This window comes from Centroberyx affinis, unplaced genomic scaffold (assembly GCF_046629955.1).
Source record: "Centroberyx affinis isolate AG114_WGS23_722 - 3 ecotype Tasmania unplaced genomic scaffold, CSIRO-AGI_Caff_v1 ptg004848l_1, whole genome shotgun sequence".
NCBI lineage: Eukaryota > Metazoa > Chordata > Actinopteri > Beryciformes > Berycidae > Centroberyx > Centroberyx affinis.
This window is the reverse complement of record NW_027282368.1, coordinates 48860-71048: the sequence shown is the minus strand read 5'-3', so window position 1 is coordinate 71048 and position 22189 is coordinate 48860. Positions and strand designations below refer to the sequence as shown.

General features: G+C 39.6%; 1 protein-coding gene across 1 annotated transcript in view; it reads right to left on the bottom strand.

Annotated features, from left to right (window-relative positions):
- LOC139666168 (ryanodine receptor 2-like) overlaps nucleotides 1–22189 on the bottom strand; it is a 167658-nt gene that overhangs the window by 97828 nt on the left and 47641 nt on the right. The window contains exons 25-41 of the mRNA XM_071545293.1: nucleotides 21952–22087; nucleotides 20344–20530; nucleotides 19675–19783; nucleotides 19353–19473; nucleotides 18249–18418; nucleotides 17055–17275; nucleotides 16868–16958; nucleotides 15673–15813; nucleotides 12044–12207; nucleotides 10324–10402; nucleotides 10072–10161; nucleotides 9004–9141; nucleotides 6993–7070; nucleotides 6215–6290; nucleotides 3377–3500; nucleotides 3088–3203; nucleotides 1937–2001 (exon numbers count right to left, since the gene is read on the bottom strand). Coding sequence (XP_071401394.1) covers nucleotides 1937–2001; nucleotides 3088–3203; nucleotides 3377–3500; nucleotides 6215–6290; nucleotides 6993–7070; nucleotides 9004–9141; nucleotides 10072–10161; nucleotides 10324–10402; nucleotides 12044–12207; nucleotides 15673–15813; nucleotides 16868–16958; nucleotides 17055–17275; nucleotides 18249–18418; nucleotides 19353–19473; nucleotides 19675–19783; nucleotides 20344–20530; nucleotides 21952–22087 — 2106 coding nt within the window. The remainder of the gene's footprint in view (nucleotides 1–1936; nucleotides 2002–3087; nucleotides 3204–3376; nucleotides 3501–6214; nucleotides 6291–6992; nucleotides 7071–9003; nucleotides 9142–10071; nucleotides 10162–10323; nucleotides 10403–12043; nucleotides 12208–15672; nucleotides 15814–16867; nucleotides 16959–17054; nucleotides 17276–18248; nucleotides 18419–19352; nucleotides 19474–19674; nucleotides 19784–20343; nucleotides 20531–21951; nucleotides 22088–22189) is intronic.

Here is a 22189-nt window from a genome sequence, read left to right as displayed (position 1 = left end):
TGTGCCGCTGTCGCAAAGACAACCGGATCGCTTTCCATTAGAGCCTAGCTCTGTGCAATAGAACAAACCATCTGTCTGCTTATCAACTCCTTGATCATAACACAATATAGTAACTTTCACCACTGCTCGTTTTAGAAAGGCCACTGCAAGAAAACGTGTTCTTCGTTTAGATTATCAAATGGACAATGGATCATTTGTTTGTTTCTGGCTGCTAGCGTTAACGTTAGCTAGCGTAGCTAGCGTTAGCAACATGGCTAACGTTGCTAATGCTAGCTAACGCTAGCAGCCAGAAACAAACATAGTTAGATGTTTGTTTCTTTTGTTCCAGAAACAAACATAGATGTTTGTTTCTGGCTGGTCCTGGCTTCCTTGTAGCTCCTGGTTCGTTTTCTGGCTGCTAACGTTACCGATAGCTACCGGGGAAAACCTATCCCAGTTCCTCTTTTGGTTGTGCAATGGATGACACACTTCCTTTGTGCCGTAAGTCGAGCCTTCATTCTCCCGAGAGATCGTACCCGGTGGCAGACAGAATTGCATAGTGAAAGCGAGGCTTATAGGGAACCAATCTAAACGCCTATGGTGTCATTATTCTATAGCCGTTACACTGTGCAATCAAATTTTACTACATAATAAGTTAAAGCAAAAAAGTTGTCTATAGGGTCTTTAACCATAACCTTAACACTAACTTTAACCAAAGTTGTTTTACTTGTCTAAACTTAACCAACCAATGTAATTGTGTCCATAAAAATATTGAAGGCCCTCCCCCACCCCTCCTTGTTCCCCCTTTGCAAATGGTTTAGTCCACACCTGCTGCACTAGATTCGAAAATGGCTAATCGTGATGACTGCCAGATGCGGATGAGGAACGTGACAGACACTAGTGCTTTCACGCAAACACAATCAAAACCAAAGGGAGCCAGAAAAGAAAAGAAAGAAGAGAAAGAGAGAGGAAACAGAATGTGGGAAAATATCTTAATAAGTATCTTACATTTTTTTCAGAGGAAAGGTGAGCTTGCTAATGGTTTAAGACTGCTTTAAACTAACACCGGTGTTTGTGTGGTAGGCTAGATCAGTGGTTCTCAATGTGGGGTCCGGGGATCGCCAGGGGTCCTTGAGGGGGTTCCAGGGGGTCCCCAGCAAATTGATGAATTGTTAAACTTCAGCATAATTTAATTTACAAGAAGCTAACACAATAAGAGAATGTAGAAGAATGACTGATGACTGTTTTGATCATAGTTTCTCTGTTATCTCTCTAACTACAATACAGATAGTCATGGAATTCTGGACAAAATCATATCTAACAATAAAAATATTCTCAGATTTGATCTAATCAAATCGAATCAAATGGGGGTCCGTGGCCCTAATGTGGACTAAATTAGCGGTCCTTGATATGAAAAAGGTTGAGAATCACTGGGCTTGCTTGCAGTCTGAGCAGGCTAGCTAGTTTACGTCACAAAGTTATTCTTTGTGAAACTATCTATCTAGTTGTTTGGACAGAAGTGGAGAGGGGAGAGAGAAGAGGGGGGAGGGACGGCCACAGAGAGGGAAGCTGCAGGTCCCCCATCAGCTGATGTGAAGACATGAGACAAGGTGAGCTTATAAGAGAGGCAGGCTAAAGTGGCTGCTAAAAGTTATTCCAAGCAATTGTTTGTAACATAGTTTCAATGAAAGGGACATGTATTCATCTTGTTCCTGCAAATAAAACATGTGACTATTTAGTAAAGTCTTGTTCAACTGACTTTTATTAGGGAGTACAGTAAGCCTACATCCTGTATCTGAGGTAATTATTTTCGAAGATTTTTAAGAGATGGGAAGGGGGCCCACAGAGACCGCATTTGCACAGGGCCCAGATATGTGGTCCGGCCCTCATGGCGGGTGCCGCACCTTGCCATACCCAAATGACACCCGTGAATTGAAGTAAAATAACTAGTTCAGACCTTTCCGAAGAACTTGATCTGCTGTTCATGAGGAACCTTCTCTCCTTTCGGTCTTGTTCCCACATCTGAAGGACAGGAAGAAGAGGAAGAAAAGACATTGAGGTCCACATTCACTCAGATTGCATTGTAAGGGCAAGCGCCACAGTTTTGTGCCTCAGTTGCTTGAGCTAAGAGCAAAGAAGTTCCATCTTATTTGCTAAGATATTCATCCAAATCACACAAGCAAATAGCCACCTTCATCACAAATTGCAAGTGCAAATTGTCTGCTTCAGCCTTCAGCCGGCATTTTATTTTATAATAAGAATAATTATTACCAAAAAAAAACGGGCTGATTGTAGAAAAGGAAACCCACCTGAATTAAAAGGACAAATTATGATTATTTTTGTTTTTTATCCGATCACAAGTAGATTATAGGTTTATAACTTTAAAAGCTTGCACAATTGTGATCTAAGCAACACATGGTGCCATGGGAGTGGTGGGTAACTTTTCTTTTTGGGGGGGGGGGGGGGGGGGGGCAATTTCGATATCGCGAGAATAACGCAATACTCCCGTAATATTGCGATACTCAATAATACTGAATATCGGCCCAAGCCTAGTAGGCAAATCAAAGACATTTACATATAATGCAGATAATGTATGACCATGAAAGGCACAAACAGGCCTGTTATTTTGCCTGTTATTTTTTGACCAGCACTATTAGGCAGCTCCACTCATTATACACGGTTAGTGAATAGTCTGCGCTATATCACCAAAATGACCAAATTAGACGTCCATTCTTCCCTGCACAAACCAAATTAACTAAACCCCAAACCCAAATTTGTGGTGAAGCCTGACACCCAATGGTGAAAAGTAGGGTACTGAACTGGCCATCTGCTATTGGCTGGTCTTTGTGCCAGGTGATGTCACCACCTGTTGTACTCTATAGAAGGTGGCATCACCTGGCTCAAAGACCAGCTAATAGTTGAAGGCCAGTTCAGTACCCTACTTTTTACCATTAGGTGTCAGGCTTCACCACAGATTTGGTTTGGGGTTTAGTTACTCGTTAATGAATCTGGGCCTGAGTGTGTTTACATATATTGCATGCACATAAGATTTATTTCATCTGAACTCTTGTCTTATTTATGTTTTATTGGACAAACGAGAACTCTCACCAAACTCCATCATGTGCTGGTGGGCCTGGTCTACATATGTGAGGAGCTGCTGGAGGAAGGTGTAAGCAAATCGCTTCTCTATGGCCGGAGTGTCCAGCTCCTGCTCCTTCACACCTCTGGAAACAACACACACACACACACACACACACACACACACCCTTAAGTATGTAAAAACACACAGAGACACAATGGCACAGTCTCACACATACGCACGCCATGGCTAGGTCGTTTTGTTCTTTCACATCCTCTGGCAAGAACATACACCCTGATGAGTTTGCCTGTCTCCTACCTGGACACAGTGTATCCATTGATCTGGAGGAACTTGAGGATGTCTTGTGCTTTTTCTCTGTCTTTGGACTTCTCTTTGGCGGTCAGAGTATCGTAGGGAACCAGCAGGGGATGGTTTCCTCCGCCTGGAGACAACAGCCAAACAGCAGGATGAGGAGGTAATATGAGCAGAAGAACACTGTCATTTTTATTCCCACTGACCCCTCATAAAAACTGACTTACACAGACCATACTGCTGTCTCCTTATACACTAATAACCATTGTTTTACCTAAACTTGGCAGTGTTAGCGCTTTGCTGTAACCACTGAGCTACACAGGGAATAGAACCTTCCCTGCTTTGATCTATGGTCTAAAGGGAGCTATGGAGGCTAATAGGCCACACTCAAGTATAAGAACTTCCACTACACTGAATGATGTCCTTCATAGACAAACAGTGACATCTGCTGGTTGCTTCAAAATGAACACACCTCATGAACACACCAATGGTCTCACCTGAACTGAACTCAGAACAAATGAGATGTCTTTCTCTTAGCAGAGTTTGGGATAATTGGATCCCATTTATTTTTCTGTGGGTTTAAACTAAAATAATTTTAGGCAGAGTCTTTAACTTTGAATCATTGAAAACTAAACACTGCAGGGTTTTTAAAGCCAATTTAGGCACCGCTACTGGGGGGGCTCTGAGGCTGAAATATGGGTTGTCTATTTTGGTGTTCTTCAAAGACCGAGTTGGACCTAAAAGGTAACTCATGGAAAGATTAAAACGGTTCCTAAAAATACTCCAGAGAAACTGGCGTCCAAGTCCTGGCAATTTGACAGGAGGAACGTGTTCGCTTATGAAGATGCAGAAGCAACATTAAGCCAAAGACTCCACCTCACCTGAAAACAAGCAAGGTAGAATCTGTTACTGCTTCTCAACAAGCTTTCTTGAATGTCAAAGAACATTTCTAAAACAGCTAAAACTGTTTGACCTACACCTTTAAAATTCATCCCAAAACTTTCCACCACTGCTCCTTTCCCCCTGACCCTCACTGCAATTCCTCTTGGACTCAACTCAGGGGGACAGAAAGGAAGTAAGAGAGGAAGGAAATAAAAGAGGAGGACAGGAGGGGAATAAGGGAGAGTTGAGATGTCAAATAGAGTTAGACTGATATCTCAGTTTGCCAATATATTAAGTGAATAATGGAATCTTATTAAAATGGGATCTGGTCTAGTCAGTTTGGCTCACCTCTGATATGATGGATATGATGCAGTTTGGAATTGATCAATACGTTTTAGAACATAATTTCACCAAATAGCATTTTTATTGATTGAAGACAATATAGCGGAGGGATACCATTTAGGAGAGATAGTTCCTGTTTGGGAGATTGAATCTACTTTTATTTTGAAACTCTAATTTTAGTGTAAACCAAGAATAAAAATGCAAAATGACGACAGACCAAGGCCTGCTTTATTGTCTTAAAAGCAGGATCTGTTGTTGAATCTGTTCACAGACGTATTAAATGTCAGTTTTCAGGTTATTTTGTGGCCTCATTCAAACACTACAAATGCCACAAACTTGTCCTAGTTGTATCTGGTCTTGGTGAGTAGTTTATATTGTGGTTTTCATGGCCATTGAGTGGCGATTAAACCACATGTTAAAACTAAGTGGAATATTGCTTGTGCCTTGTATATATATTTTTTTTTTTTTGAGACCGGTATCATACAAATGCAAGTACAAAGTACAAATCTGTGTTCCAAATTTTCACTCCCCCTTTTTTGGTGTGTTAGAACAGAGAACTAGAACAACACCTTTCTCCAACCTCCCACCCATGCCAAACTCCCAGAAAGAGACAAAAAAGAAAACATACACATACAGAAAACTAAATAAAACACATACACAAAAAGTGAATAAAATGAAATAAAATAGGGAGGGAAGTACAAAAAAAACCCCCAAAAAACAAACAAAGGGATGCTCAGGGTGCTCACTTCAAAGAATGGATGCATTAAGAATCAGTTGGGGCCCAGAGAGGTAAGAGTACTTCACATATGAGATAATAGGCTGCCATCTTTTGTAGAAATTGGCAGTCGAGCCTCTTAAGGAATATTGGTAACACTTTATAATAACCATCATTAATAAATGGTAAATTGATAGTTAATTAAACTTTAGTTAATAGTTATTTTACTGTTAACAAACAATGAAATTATCATTAATAATGTTTACTAATTATTAGTAATGCTATAATTTATGTTATTTTATCATTCGTTTGTGTAATATAAAATCATTTGTTTATAAATTATATATTGTATCATAGCTTTTTACCCTTTTTACCGTCTCTTATCAGCTATGATACAATATATAATTTATAAACAAATGATAATTAGTAAACATTATTAATGATCATTTCATTGTTTGTTAACAGTAAAATAACTATTAACTAAAGTTTAATTAACTATCAATTTACCATTTATTAATGATGGTTATTATAAAGTGTTACCGGAATATTTCTTGTACCTCAATTTATTGTAATGAGACATTTTAGATTTTGTATCCAAAATGTTGTAATGAGACATTTTATATCCATACAAGTATGGATGGATATGTTGTATTTTTCAGTGGAGATGTCTAAATGCTGCTCTGGAGGAAACATTGAACATTTCAGAATTTTTGACATGAAAATTTGAAGATTAAAAAACTATTGGTATCTGCCTTCAAAAAAACATATCGATCGTAATGTTATGATGATGACCTCCTCCACTATGGCAGCAGCTGGCATTCATTCATTCATTTTGGAGTGATGGAGGAGAAGAGGAGAAAGCTTTGGGAAACACTACACATGTGAGGAGGTTGTGTTCAATTTACCTTTGGCTTCCAGCTCTATTTTCTTTTTCTTGGCCCAGATGTTATGATAGTTCTCCGCAAGCAGCTCAGCCATAGACTAGAGAAACACAATGTTAAATGTAAGCAAGTCTCTTACAGATATATTCATCCATCATCAAACTTTTCAACTCCTCCCTCAGAGTGTCAGACACTCTGAGTCAGTAGACTAGCTCTTGAACTTATTTCACCCTGTCAGCAGTTATAACCCATAACTTATAACTTATATCTAACTGTGCAATACCAATTTTTTTGTGCAATAATTCAACTGCAATAATTCAACTGTGCAATACTTATTAATTATTTAATTATTAACACTGGTGTATGTATATATTGGAGTATGATGCATATTGTACAGAATTCTTATTTCTCTTATTTCTATATTATTATTATTATTTTTATTCTCATTGTTATATATTGTAGTATAATGCACATATTTTACATATTTCTTACTTTCGTATTTCTATTTTTCTTATAATTTCTTATAATTTCTCTACGCTTGTATATATTCACTTCTACAATGTGAGCAGCTGCAATGTAACCCAATTTCCCCTCGGGGATCAATAAAGTATTTCTGATTCTGATTCTGATTCTGATCCATGCATCTTCATTATGTTCTACTTGTTATACAGTATGCTTATCTATATTCTGCTCCTCGCTGCTGCAATGACCCAGTTTCCCCTCAGGCTTATCATACAAGTTTCTTCTATCTTATCTTATCTTATCCATCTATGTGTGTGTGTGTGTGTACACAGTAACTTACATGCATGTCTCTGGACAATGTCACATTGCTCATGTCAATGGGTCTGGGGCTGAAACCTGGAGCTCCTTCAAAAGATTGCTGGGGAAAAAATGATGTACAGAGTGAGCGGATTCATAAGTGACATCACCTCATTTGTTTCTAATAGGGTGTGCTCAGTGGCACAGCATGGCAAGGATTCACACACTTCCTGGTCACCATTTTGCTTAACTTTCAGTCTGTAGTTCCTTCCACCGATGCTCTTCCAACACTTTGAGTTTCTAATGTTTTCTAACTGCTTTTGCTAACTACTGTGTGACAGACTGCTGGACTTCGCTAGCTGCACAGATGTCCCAAATATTAAGTGAGTTTACTAAGATAGATTTCCACATCATTAGAAATACACTAGCGCAGTGGTTTTCAACGTGGGGTCCGGGGACCACCAGGGGTCCTTGAGGGGGCTCCAGGGGGTCCCCAGCAAATTGATGAATTGTTAAACTTCAGCATTATTTCATTTACAAGAAGTTAACACAATTAGAGAATGTAGAAGAATAATTTTGATTATAGTTTCACTGTTATCTCTCTACCTGCAATACAGATAGTCACAAAATCATATCTAACAATAAAAAATATTCTCAGATTCTCAGAGAGACAAAATCTCATTATATGGGAATATAAACTCCAATTTACCAGATTGGATTGAACCTTTGGGAATAGCAAAAATAGTAATTGTAATTTTAGATGCAGCAGCTCTTTTTCAATATTTTCTCAGCACCAAACTGTGCTCAAATGCGCTATCTCTTCCTTTTATTCCTGAATTTAAGTTGTATTTTTATACTCTGTTTTTTCCTTTCCCTTTTACTGAATTCTATTACGTTTGCTGCTGCAACAACCTAATTTCCCCATGGAGATCAATATAGTTAATGGATCTAAAGTGATGCTGCTCTACCTGCCACCAGGATAAAATTCGGTAACAATGGCAATCAGAGGAACTCCTCTGGTAACACGAAGGCCATCAAGAGAGGGGAAACCTGGGGACATTTCCAGGGACAGAGCCAGCTGAGGACAAAGCACAAAACCAGAGGCTGTCCCGGGAAAACAGGGACGTCTGGTCACACTAATACAGCACGTTTTTCAGCAAAGTTCGAGTTCTGTGATAAATACTTTTTAGTCTCATAGGCAAGTCAAAGCCAGGTTTATTTGTTGTATAATTGTAAAAAATAAAATGCTGATCTCCGAGAGCAAGCATGAGCACTTTTTGCTTTATTAGACAGTCACAGTAGAGAGATACAGGAAAGACAGAACAGAGAGAGGGGATATCACACACGCCATCACCTTTGGTTTTAACTACTAAATAAATACATGTACACAACTAAAACAGATTGTTGATTAATTGAAATGCAAATGTCTTTATATTAAGTAACTTAATTACTTATGTTAAATTGATTTGAATATAGTCATCTTTTGTTTATAAATTAATTAATTTATTTCCCTTTTTTGTGTAAATGTACCGGGCCAGGTCTATATATACTCTCAGTTTGCCATTTGTGAGTAGGCTCCTGTTTCTGTTCAGTTACATTTTTCTGTTTAGTTACTTGCATTATATTTTGGGCCCACAACAGTTATGTTTTCATTATCTTTTTTGTAATTCACAGCTGGTTTTGTTACCCTTTTGCCTTTTTTTGGGTAAATAAAACCCTTCATTTTGCACTCATTTTGTGTCCTTGTGCCTGCTTGCTCGGTCCATCACACACAGACTATCAGAGACACACACACAGCTCCCCTCCAATGTCTCTCCAAAGTTATTTCAAGCCTAAATGCCACTATGAGTTGCTCGCTTAGAAATAGGAAGATGTGCACAATAAGACACAAGTTGTTAGTTTTTTTTATGCCACTCGACACGGAGAGAGATGTGCAGCGGGAATATGGGCTCTGATTGGTTGATTGACAGCCAATCGCGATGCTGGACAACTTTACCCCCTGAAAAGGATGAAAAAAAGCTGTTGAACGCGTGTGTGTATGTGTGTGTGTCTACCTGGCTAGCCTGTGATATCCTGCGGGACTTGTTGTGGAGGCTGGCAGGGTCTCCCTCCCTGATCCTGTCGATGCTCCAGCCCCACGACAGCATGGTCTTCAGAGACTCTCTGATCGGCCAGCGATAAACCTCCTTATCCTGCGAGGTGACAGCCCAACTTTAGACCACAGCTGATGCTGAGTCAGCACCCTGCAAGAGTATTTTACCTACAAAACTGCAGGAAACTCGATGTTATCCACATGGAACAATCAACTGCCCGTATAAATGGGGTTAAGGAAGACAACCTGAATCAATGGCATCTGGCTGCTGAGAAATTGAAGGCTCTGGTATAGTCATTATTTTACAAATGAATCTGTAGGTCTTTCCATCATGATCCTGTAGGTCCTGGGGTGGGGTGGGAGGGTGTTGTTGTATTATATTGTATTGTATTATATTGTATTGTATTGTATTGTAATCTCAGTCTGTCAAGGTTTCTGTCTTGTATTTCCACTTGTGTATTATGTATTGTAAAGTTTTTCCAGATATTGTAAAACAGTATTATATTAATTGCCAATTACTCCATTATAGGGGGTGTAACTCAATTGCTACAATGTGTCTAAAGAGGCAATTTATTATATTAACTGGTTTTATTAAATTTTCAGCTCATTTAGAAGGACGTTTTAGTACATTTTGACAAGTTAGTACATTATCCAACATTTATCACATTATCAGTTGCTACACACCATGCGTTTTTGAGAATTTTAAAATGCATTTTAAGGTTAGGCTTTGTCCAGACCAAGATGCATTTCAGACCTTCCCCATAACAGTGGGCACCTCTGGTACTGTAATGAAGCCTGAGCGATGATTCTTGTTAGAACCTCAGAGTTCTTTACTGAACCCTTCTTAGAGGGTTCCAGATGTAAATACTTACTGTGAGTTCTGAGTAGACCCATTTAGTAAGGGTTCTAGATGAATCCCTCTGAGAGGGTTCTAAGTCTAACCTTCAAAAAGGGTTCTCCTATGAGGACAAGTCAAAGAACCCAGTATGGTTGGAGACAGCCCTTCTATTTCTAAGAGTGTACAGACTACCTTCTCAGAGAGGCCTTTGTATGGTTTCAGGAGAGGGTGGCTCTTGGTGGATTCACACAGCTGCTCCCCATATGACCAGCCATTGGAAAACTACAAAGCATAGAAGGATGCATTTAAAATAATTTTCTTGAATCACGTCACCAACTGAAACAACACTGAAACCAGTCAGTGTGACAACATCTATGCACACAGTTTATCCCAGTCTGCTTCATGTTTCATTTGTCTGCTGTGTTTTAACACTCGTCTTCTCACCTTGTCCATAGACCACTTCTCATGGGAGTGCTCTGCATATCTGTTCATGAAGTAGTCCAGTTTCTCAGGGACAGTCACACTGATGAAGACAGAGGGAAAAAAAAACAGTCAACGACTTGGCGTTTTGTGGAGTCAGCATGACCTTGTCAGCAGTCAAAGCCAGGGGAGGTTTGACTGTAAAGCAGAGAACAGAAATTATGTACTGCTGCACTTCTTTTAAAATGTTGTATTTTACTTGATTTTATGCATTCTATGTACTCCATTTTTTAACTTTATTTTTATTATTAGTATTCAGTGGGTTTTATTTTCCATCTTATGTTATGCATTCCTAATTTTTATGATATTTTTACTATTATTATCAAGTGGGTTTTATTCTCCATCTTATTTTACATTAATTATGGCATTCTGTCCCTGTTTTTATGCTCATTCTATGTCTATTTTCAGAGTACATAGAATGCATAAGTATAACTATTCTCATCTTTATCTTATCTTTATCTTATTTTCACTATTATTATCAAGTTTTATGTGAAGCACTTGGTGCATGTAATTTCTTTGTTGTAAAGCCCTTTAAGCTGCATTTCTTGTATGAAAGGTGCTATACAAATAAAGTTTATCGTTATTATTATTATTATGAAATACTGGGTATCATGTTGAAGAATTACTGCATAGTAATGATAGGTAATTAATAATGTTAAAGTGAAAACACTTTTCACCAGTAATCGTATTGTAATGAATAAATAAGATACAAGGAATATACAAGTTATTATCACCAATTATTTTTGTAATGCCTAGCTATTATAAGGTAATTAAAGTAGTGGTCGTTGCATGGGTAATTGTTGTTATAATAGTTACACAGTAGTGGCTTTATAAGCACATTGTGAGTACAAGATAATTATTAGAATCAGAGCATAATGTTAAATGTTTCCAGCTTATATTCAGTTTTATGTGCGCATGGTTACGTATATGTACTGTATTTTACACATTTTTGTGTTTTCATCTGTATCCAGGTATGAATGTACAGGAGTTTTATGTGCATATTGTGTATTGTTGTATTTTACCTCACTTTTTATATTTTTAAATATTTCAAATATTTTGTTGTTTGTACTTTATCTCACTTTGTACATTTTTATATATTTTGCTAATGTTGCTCATTATTGTTTTATTTTATGTACAGCCCTTTGAGACATATTCTGTGATATCAGGCTACTGACTTGACTTGACTTAAATGTACAAAAAATGTAGGGGGTTGAAAACTTTATGGGGCAACTGTTTAGTTAATGGCATGATATTAAAGGTGCTTTGTGTACAATCTTAAACATTAGTATATCATTGTCAAATTAATTGTGATACCTTGGTATAATTAGTGTGTGAAAATGAGACCATGGTGGAGACGACTGGTAGCCTCTCACACCAGTGGTGTTAGTGCTAGTGTTTCTCCCAAATCAAGACCACATTTCCTATAAACCTCGTTGCTGCCCCTCCCCCACCCCCATTCCTGCCATCTTCGGCTTTCCTGGGAGACAGCATGAACCTCTGCGTGCATTACACTCTTCCGGAAAAAAAAATCCCTGCCGTCAGGTGAAACGAAGCAATACGTGGTCGTCGGCACCCTCCCCGGGTGACAGCTGGGTCACGCAACGATGGGGATTTATTGCAGTTTGGATCAAATTTATGCAATGTGCAATATCACACATCAACATTACAAAAATATGCTCCATACTTCGTAGTGTCTGCAGGCTGTGGAGTGAAGTTTCCCTCCGAGTCCATGGAAGACTGCTTCTCCATCATGGCCACATAGTTGGACTCCATGTAGTCTGGAGGAAGAGCTCCAGCCACAGCACTCAGACAGGGCAACGCAAGCTTAAACAGCTCCTGGTCATACCGCTGCATCACACACACACACAAACAAACAATATATTGTTTTACACATACTTTCAACTGTTTTTCTCAATGCTTTTTAAACCATCTTTGTGTGGCATCATTGTATCAAACCACCACTAGAGGGCGTTTCAGCCTTACACAACAAATAGTATGTTGTTCCTCCTCCTTCACCACCTCCTCCTCCTTCTCCTGTACCTCCTCCTCCACCTCTCCATTCACCACCTCCTTCTCCTCCTCCATATTAATATGTAATTTAAGCTAAAAAATTACAGGTGTACCACATGTGTAAATGAAACACAGAAGTATCAAATTTGACCCTATCCGAGTAGTTTTTGTTTAGCAAGATAGTTTCCATTTTCCAGCAACTACAAAAAAATAGGTTTTAATGCAAGATAAGAAACAGCACTAAAGCACTAAATAAGTAGGCTATTAATATTTCTGGATTATGCCACTTGGCACGCACAAGTGACATAATAGCCTTCATATAATGCTCAGTTTCATGTAGGCTACAATTTCACAAAATCTAGCCATGGACCAAATTTGTTATTATTAGGCTTCTTTTCATTGGAATTAATGCGACCCGCCCACTCTTCAGATTTGGTCGCGCAATTCAGAGTCTGGTGTTGCTCTATTCAAAGGCAATTTCTCGATTGGAAAAACGATCTGGCCAATCAGCACCTTTGTGGGCGGGACTAAAGTTTGAACAGTTCGTGCAACGGTTTTTCATTGGCATTTTAGCATAATATTTGTTGAAATCATTCCTCAACCTATATATTGGTTATAGTCTTTGCAAAGATGATATTTTTGTCAAAAAAATGACCGACATTCTTGGTAAAATTAGTAAATATGCATCAGCGTAACTGAAAATGACGTCAGCACGGCCAGACACGTCAGTCACTAGTGATTAGTTTGCGGAAAATCAACACCCTCCCACACAGAAAACAGCAAACATGGAGGCAATGTCAGACTGAATAATTGCCTGACAGAATTGTCAACTCGTTACACTCCATTTCCATCTTCAGTCTGACATTGCCTCCACTCTAACCGATTTCCGTGGGGGAGGGTTATTCGATTTTCCCTGACCAATCACTAGAGACCAACGTATCCACCTAAATCTAACGTCATTTTAAGTCGACACTGATGCGTAGCCATGACAACACCAGAGACGGTTCAGAAAGTATAGAGCATCTTTGACAACACGGAGCGAAGTAAAAAGAAAGTATTTTGGAAGTAATTGGTACTTTTAATGGATTCAGAACAGCCTTGATAGCAGCGTCTATCTTGTCTATAGCAGTCTCCATTGTTGTTATTACTCCTCCTTGGTTCCGGCGCACAGCTTGACAACGCTTGACAACGGCGTTAGTCCCGCCTGTGGCGCTAATTGGCTAATCGTTAGTCCCCCCCGGCGCTCATTGGACCGATCATTTTTCAACCGAGAAACCGCTGTTTCATGTCACGATGCCAGACCAGAATCAGTCAACTGGTGGAGTGGGCGGATTCAAAGGTCTGGACCCAGGCAAACTGAATAATGGAGTGGAAACGAAATGGCCATTCAGCCTGAATATCAGGCTAATTGAACCCGGACTGGTGTTTCTTCAGGGCCTCCTCTTTTGATGACTTGGGATCAGCTGTGATGTGTGCAGAAGGGGCAGGCTGTGGGAGGGTGAGCTGAGGCACTGGGACTGCTGTGTTATGGAAAAGAAATAACTTAATGAAAAATAAATTAATTGAGAAGCCTTTAGAATTATGTCATATGAACAATATAGGGTTAGACAAGCTCTCAAGCTTTGGGAATAGGTCGCATGGCTCACAAGGTCCCCAACTATAGATACTTAAATTGTAAGGTGTAGCAGACATAAGACAAAACAGTGTGGATTGCGAATTATGGGTGATGGTCCCTAACTATATATAGGATCGAGGAAACCTGCTATCAGCTTTGTTGACCAAAACATGTCACAGTCACAAAAAAATTACATTCCTAAAATTTCAGCTTATGTTCTCCCTCTATTAAAAGTGGGGGATCCTTCAAATCTGAACAATTATAGACCCATCTTTAAGTGCATTTTAGTGAAAGTTCTTGACAATATCTGTACAATATCTGATTGTGTATATAATGTGTGTATAACGTATGTAATAATAATGCATGTATATAATGTAACCTGTTACACCAACTACTCTATATTTATTCCAGCATCTTTGCACTCTGCACCATTGCACTATTGTCTTAGGGTTGTTTACATATGTGTATATATATATACATATTTAAAAAGTATATATGTATATATATACTTTTTTATATACAGCACATGCATATTTGTACATTGTAGTTAAATGTTTAGGTTTACCTCTGTTCATCTTGTTGTCCTTGTTTTTAGCTATATATTTATCCTGTGTAAGTACATTGAGAGCAACGAAAAAACTGGAGTCAAATTCCTTGTATGTGTACATACTTGGCCAATAAAGCTGATTCTGATTCTGATTCTGAAAAACTAGTGACAGCAACAATTTTAATGCTCAAATTGTATTTTATCCCAATATCAGTCTGGCTTCAGGAAACAACACAGCACTGTCACTACTGCTTTTAAGGTGGGAAATTACATTATTGAAGCACTGGATTGCCAAAAAAAATTGGGTTGCTCTTTTCATTAATTTGTCAAAGCCTTTTGACAGGGTTGACCACAGTATCTTGATAAACAGGCTTCTCAGTAATGGTTTATCTAGTCAAGCTGTGGGATGGTTTGCTAGCTACCTTTCTGGAAGAACGCAGTGCGTCCATCTATGTCAACAACCTGTGTCACAACATGCACAAATGCTATGTACCATTTATATGCCGATGATACTGCCTTCTGTCTTGCAGGCTCTTGGTTTTTTGCAATCTGTTTTTGATTGGGGGGGCCAAGGATGGGCTCAGGGGAAATTAAGCTTGAGCGATGCACTCTGGGTATTGTAGCAGTCATTCTTCAGAGCGGTGAACGCCTCAGGGAAATGCATATCTCAAGCTCTGATGAACCAATTGTGATTTTTTTTGTGATAATCTCCGCAGAAAAATCAAAAGAGAAGAGCAGGGAACCACTCCTTTAATATTTAAACAGGTGAAGTCAGCCACCAACTACCACTCTAAGGACTCAAAAACAAGGTTTCAATCCAAATATTTTTATGCAAATTATGAAGTACTGAATTAGAAAAACTGAATGGAAACAGCAAATAAAAAAATAATAATAATAAAATAAAAAAACAGAAATGTCATACATGCTCTCCATTTTTCTGGTGGATGTAGGTTTTGCTGATGGAAGCACACCTAATTTGCATTAAATTTTTTTTTTTTTGCTAAATTTCAAAAGCTCGTTTCAAATTCGCTTGACCGTTGCCACAGTCAGCATTCACTTATTTTCTTTTATCATTCCATTCACCTCATTTTTACTACATCTTGTCTAAAAGCCAGACTTGCAGATCCTTCACCCCCCTCACCTTGTGCGACAGAGCGTCGAATATTCCCCAGAAGAGTTTCCTGGAGAGGTGGAGCTCTTCATCCGATGCTGCTCCGAAGCTGCCCCAACCTCCCGCCAGGCAGTAGTACTTCCAACAGCGCTCATAGTGATTGGTAAGCAGCTGGAATAAATGAGCAGGATATTCATCAACAGTCATTATTCATTTTTATCTCTCTTTGCGACGTTAGAGTTTCTATTTCGAGGTCGGAGAAGTTTCTCTTCTTGGACGTATTACGCATCTCCATGTTGTAAACTCTGGGGGCGAGGCCTCTAAACCGAGAATATCTAGGGGCGTGATATTTAAATGATGATTGTTTGCAGCCTCCACATTTATCAACGCCTGATCATTCCTATGCTGTGATTGGCGAGATACGAACGCTTCATGAATCACACGTGAACCCTGTCGTAAGATGATTTCTGCGCTCGGATCTGCGCTGGTTTCTACGTTAGATTGATAAATGAGGGCCAATGTCTCTATGATGCTGATGAAATGTTGAAGTATTGTAGAGGGAGAAGGGAGTTTACCATTATGGTTTTTTTTTTTATTTATTTGGCATGGACATTTTATGCAGTGGTGGAAGAAGTACTCAGATCTTTTACTTAAGTAAAAGTAGAAATACCACAGTATAAAAATACTCTGTTACAAGTAAAAGTCCTGCATTCAGAATGTTACTTAAGTAAAATTACAAAAGTATTAGCATCAAAATGTACTTAAAGCAACAAAAGTAAAAGTACTCATTATGCAGAATGGCCCATTTCAGAATAATACAGTATATATTATATTATTGAATTATAATTATTGATGCATTAATGTGTAAGCATCACTTTAATGTTGCAGCTGGAAAAGGTGGGGCTGATTTCCACTACTTTATACACTGCTGGGTAGCTTACAGTAATCTATAATAATACATCACAATTTATTAGTTGATTATATTTTGTATTAATAATCTGAATCTGCAAAGTAACTAGTAACTTAAGTTATCAAATAAAGGTAGTGGAGTAAAAAGTACAATATTTCCCTCTGAAATGTAGTGGAGTAGAAGTATAAAGTAGCATAAAATGGTAATACTCAAGTAAAGTACAAGTACCTCAAAATTATACTTAAGTACAGTATTCGAGTAAATGTACTTAGTTACTTTGCACCTCTGATTTCATGTTGTGCAAGTGTTTCTCACCTTGAGAGGCATTTTGGTGTGTTCATTCAGCAGAGGAACGTCGAACACCAGCCTCCTCAGCAGGTGCTGCATCATCGAAGGCCTCAGCTTACTGCACGTTAGAATATTGGCGTAGATTAGGTTATATTTTTTTTAAGAAGAAAAAGAATTACTGCAATGACCGATTTCCTCTGGAGTCGTGGCTTACCCGCAGACGGCCAGCAGACACTCCTCGATGGCGTCCCTCTGGGCCTTGGTGAGGCAGCAGCCTTTGGACAGCCGGTAGACGGTGTGGAGGAGGGAGTCGATCAGCGAGGCGAACGGCTCCGTCCCCGCGAACAACGGCGCGCATTTAGTCAGCAGAGGCAACACCGCCGTGCAGAGGTACCTGTTGAGGGCCAACGCCATGTCTGTAGCACTGAGAGCAGCCTGGTACAAAGACAGAGAGAGAGGGAGAGAGGAAAGAAACGCTAAGATAGAGGGGTGGATTGTTTCAGAAAAGATTGCTGGCCCTAGCTGGCCCAAGTCCTATCTTTCTACCTCATCATTTTTCTCTGTCTTATTTGCTTTCTTATCTCGTTGTCATTGTCCATGTTGTTGCCCACTCTTTTGTTTTGCCCCAGGACCTACTGCATGTGGGGGATCCCTCTGAATTGCCCAGCCCAAGGTTTCTTCCATTTTTATTTTCTAATAAGGTTTTCTTGGGAGTTTGTCCTTGTCTTCACTGAAGGTCTACGTTTGGTAGTACCTGTTATTTTTTTGCATACTGTATTGCATCATTACATTACGTCATTTAGCAGACGCTTTTGTCCAAAGCAACTTACAGTAAATATGCATCATTTGTACGGCGGCCGAGGCAATACATAAATTAGATGCATGCAGCAAATAAAAAGCACACTGCAACAAAGGAACACTACCAAAAGCACAACAAAAACCAACAATGGAAATGACTTAAATTGACCACTTAAATGGACCGTAAAAAAAGTACTGTATATTCTTTTTTATATAACTTTGAGCCCATGGTTCTCATGTTCAGAAAATAAATAAAAAATGAGCACTGAAATATAGTTGTATCTGTGATATGCAGTGTGCTTTTTATCGAAGGAAGTGATTACATATGACCCTTCATTGGTAGTAGATTAAAAAAAAAAAAAAAATTTTTTCTTTGCTTGCAATTTTTCACAATTCCCACAATTTTACTGCAAAAAGAGCACATAAAACTTAGCAAATTGTATCGCAATTTTTGAGAAAAGCCGCTGCAAAAAAATGCATTTTTGGCTGCAATAATCACAAAAAAAACTCTGCGAAATCCTGGTGGGACTGAATAAGGAAGGACATATGAGAAGACAAGAGCTAAAAAAGAAGCAGCAGACGCAAGATACACACACACACACACACTCACAGTGTCCAGGGAGGCGGCGGCCCGCAGGTCTGGCAGGAAGCCGACTTCCAGCAGGTGCAGCAGGAAGTTCTGGTCCTCGATGCCATAGACCCGGTCCAGGAACAGGACCATGGCCGCTTTATGGTCTGGACAGAATCCCGCCGACATGTCCGGCTCCACCACCGACCCGTCTGCGAACGAAGAACCAGAACCAAGCTGCTTTTATGAGGACCTTCTGCCTAACTGGCCAGGGTCGACTCACAGTTCGAGGGTTCTCAGAGTCTCACTGCCCTGTCTGAGCAGAGTTATGAGCCTCCAGGTTGTCATCTGAAATGCTGACTTTTCATTCCCTATCTATTTTGAACTACTCCTTTATTACTGTAATCCATACTTTCTCATACTATCTTTCATACATTTCTATCTATCTATCTATCTATCTATCTATCTATCTATCTACCTACCTACCTACCTATCTATCTACCATATTTCCTCTAATATTGGCCTTTATTTACCTCAACTGCAGAGGGTACCAGGCCTTTATTGGAAGCAGGCTTATATTAGAGACAGGCCTTTATTTCTAATTCCCTCTGTTTGATAAGTATATTTGCTCATATTTTAGTACGAAGCCTCCTTGTTTTCTGATCTGCTTCTGTTGGGGTTCGTTAGGTAGCCGTTTTTTTGTTACTGCAATGCATTACCGATAATTACGGTAATCGACGACGGCACGCTCCAGAGACTTCCGCCGGCCGAGCCATCTTGTGGCATACTGCCATCTTATGGCACTTGTACGTTACTACAAACTACAGTTACATTATATAACAGGCACTAGGAGTTTACCGGTATCCACCGTTGTTTTTTCCTTTGTTTTTTTCCCCGGCCTGTATTTGGGGCCGGCCTTTATTTGTTCGTGTCGACCACGGCCCTGGCCATTATCGGAGACCCGGCTTTTAATTGACTACCGGCCACTATTAGAGGAAATACGGTATTTGCTGCTGCAACAAATCACTTTTCCCACAGGGATCACTGAGGGTTCATCTTATTTTTCTCTCTCTGCGTAAAGCATGTGTGCATATATATGTTTGTGTGTGTGTGTGTGTGTGTGTGTGTGTGTGTGTGTGTGTTTACCCTTAGCCAGGGTGGGCATGGGGAATGGGATGCTGATGACCCCCTCCAGGTCTTCAATGGGGATTAGAGACCTCAGAATGGCTCTGATCCGGATGGCCTCACCCTTACCAGCATGGATCAACTGACAAAGGATAGAATTGAATAGAATAGAATAGAATAGAATAGAATAATTATGTTTGTACTGTGTGTTTGTGTATGAGCTTGTGAATGTGTCATCATGTGTGCTGTGTATGTGCTTATGTGTCTGTCTGTCTGTCTGTGTCATAAATTATGCGTGTGTGTGTGTGTATGTGTGCATGAAAGAAAGAGTGTTGCCACTCACGTGCATTTCCGGTGCACAGCGCCCCAGCAGGTCAATGAGAGCAGCGTAGAAAGTCATGATAGCATTCCCCATGTGGATGGTATCATCTTCCTCTTCCTCCAACATGTCACTGCTGCACACACACACACACACACACACACACACACAATAATATAGTTACATATTGGAAATTCTTTATTAGGAATAACCCCTTGAGATGTACCATCTCGTTTTCAAGGGGGTTCTAAACGACAAAAATACAATATAAACATAATTAGACAAAACATTTAACAAAACAAAACAAAACAAAAGAAAACATGAAGCATGAAAAATGGATCATTCATTCATAGATTATAGAAAAGTATTAAAGTATTAATGTCAGTGATAGCATTAAGTAATAAAGTTATAAAACTTTATAGAGGTGTTATTATGGACATGTAAAACTGATCCTATAAGAAGAAGACAGGGTATTTTTGAACAGGTGGAAAGATGATATGGACCGAATATTTACATGTGTCATTGATGCTATCAAATAAATCACAGTTCAGATTCCAGTTTCTCTGATGTTGCTTTATAACACAGCATACAACAGTACAAATAAAAACCAGAGTAAACTAAACACAAAGACAAGGCAATGGAACAAGGCAACAGTACACAGGTTCTCCCCTATCAACTCTAACATTATCTTACATCGTCTTGCTGCTCTCCGAGGTGGGAGAGGGTCCATCTCTAGAGGGATCCTCAGAAATCTTAATGGCCTCCTCCATCGCCGCCAACAGCCCGTTCCCCCCCTCGCCCCGAAGGGCGGGGCCAAAACATTCCGGTCGGCGAATCAGAAGTCTCACCACGACGTTGGCGTTCTCCTCCACACTTTCACCTGACCGGATAACAACAGAGGCGTGAAAGAAGTAAAGACAGAAAGAGACCAAAGCAAATGGGGAGTCTTGGTACCATGTCGGCGCTCACGTTCATCTCTAGGGTGGGAAGAGCATGGGCTTAACTCCTTTAAATACTGATCCTCTCATAGGCCGAACAACACTCTCAGCCTTTATTTTCTCCAAGTATTGACACCACTCTCTAAACAAAAAGGGTTCTATATTTTTTACCAGAAAATGGTTCTTGAGGCTTGTTACGGAAGCGTGATGCATTCACTTGAAAAAAAAAAATTGTGCCCTGTTTTTCTGAATTAATGAGATAATTATCTCAGAATTCTGAGAAAAGTTTTCATGGGAAAAAAAAAATTCTGCTGTTTTTCTGAATTAGGGCTCTAACATACTCCACGTAAGGAACGCATGCGCTAATGCGAGTACTCCGCCTACGCAAGCTGTTTGCTGACATAGCAAACGCGCGTAGACCGTGTCACTTGTCACTCGTCACTTGTTATAAATCGCTAATCTACAAGGGGAAGCACAGCCAATCTGATGCTGGAGCGGGGTATGTAAAAATGGCTACCGTGGAGGAATTTGTGCTGCTATACATTCTCCATCACCGCAAAAAGAGAGCAACGTCTGACAGCCAGCTGTTCCAAATCTGCCGCCACTGACATTTGTTTACACAGGAAATGACTTCTTCATTGGTAGTTCCTCCTTTTGTAGTGATTTTCATTTAGCGTCCCTACCTCACACGCGTGATATTGCAGCAGACGTTTGCGTCGCGTTACAAATTTTTGCCCTACACATTTTGCTACGCAAGGACACGTCCCGTGCGTTGCCCTTTGCGTTGTTGCATGCGTTCCTTACATGGAGTATGTTAGAGCCCTTAATAAGATATCTCAAAATCCCAAGAGAAGCTCTCATTCCTACTTGAGAGCTTTAGTTGAATCCATTTTTATTTGTAAAAAGCAAAATAAAAATTAAGTTTTTTCCATGAAAACTTTTCTCAGAATTCTGAGATAATTATCTCGTTAATTCAGAAAAACAGGGCAATTTTTTTTTCTGAAGTGAATTGATTACACTTCCGTAGCTTGTAAATCAGTATTAAAATAACTTTTTAAAAAACACACTGGGTTCTTTATTCTGATTTGCCAGGTTTTTGTTTTAACAAATTAAAGGGAAATTGGGGGATCATGTAAACTTTTGTAATTTGGGCATTAACATTTTTTTTTTTTTTATATAGAGATACATCATTAGAGGAGCCACTAGAGGGCTGCTGGTGTCACTTTAAAGACCCTCCACCTCTCTCTGGTGTCGTTTTGTTTTCTGCATTTTAAGAACCAAGTCACACTATAGCCCAGCATGGACAAATTTCAATAAAGTAAAGGCCAATCTGGTTCAGTGGAAGGCAGCATTGTGTTTTCACCATTGCAGAAGACAGCGAAGCGTAGGAAGTCCAGGTAGCGCTCGCCCTCCACGGGGTTCCAGCCGATGTCGGGGTATCCTTTACACACCAGCATCACACAGCTCTGCAGGCCACAGCCGGCCAGGTACTGCACCACCTGGAGAGCCATTCACATTGACAAGCACTTCAAACTCATAGCAGGTTATAAGGTCAGACTGCAGAAATGTCATACTCCATTTCTTCCTTCTATCGTTTCTTC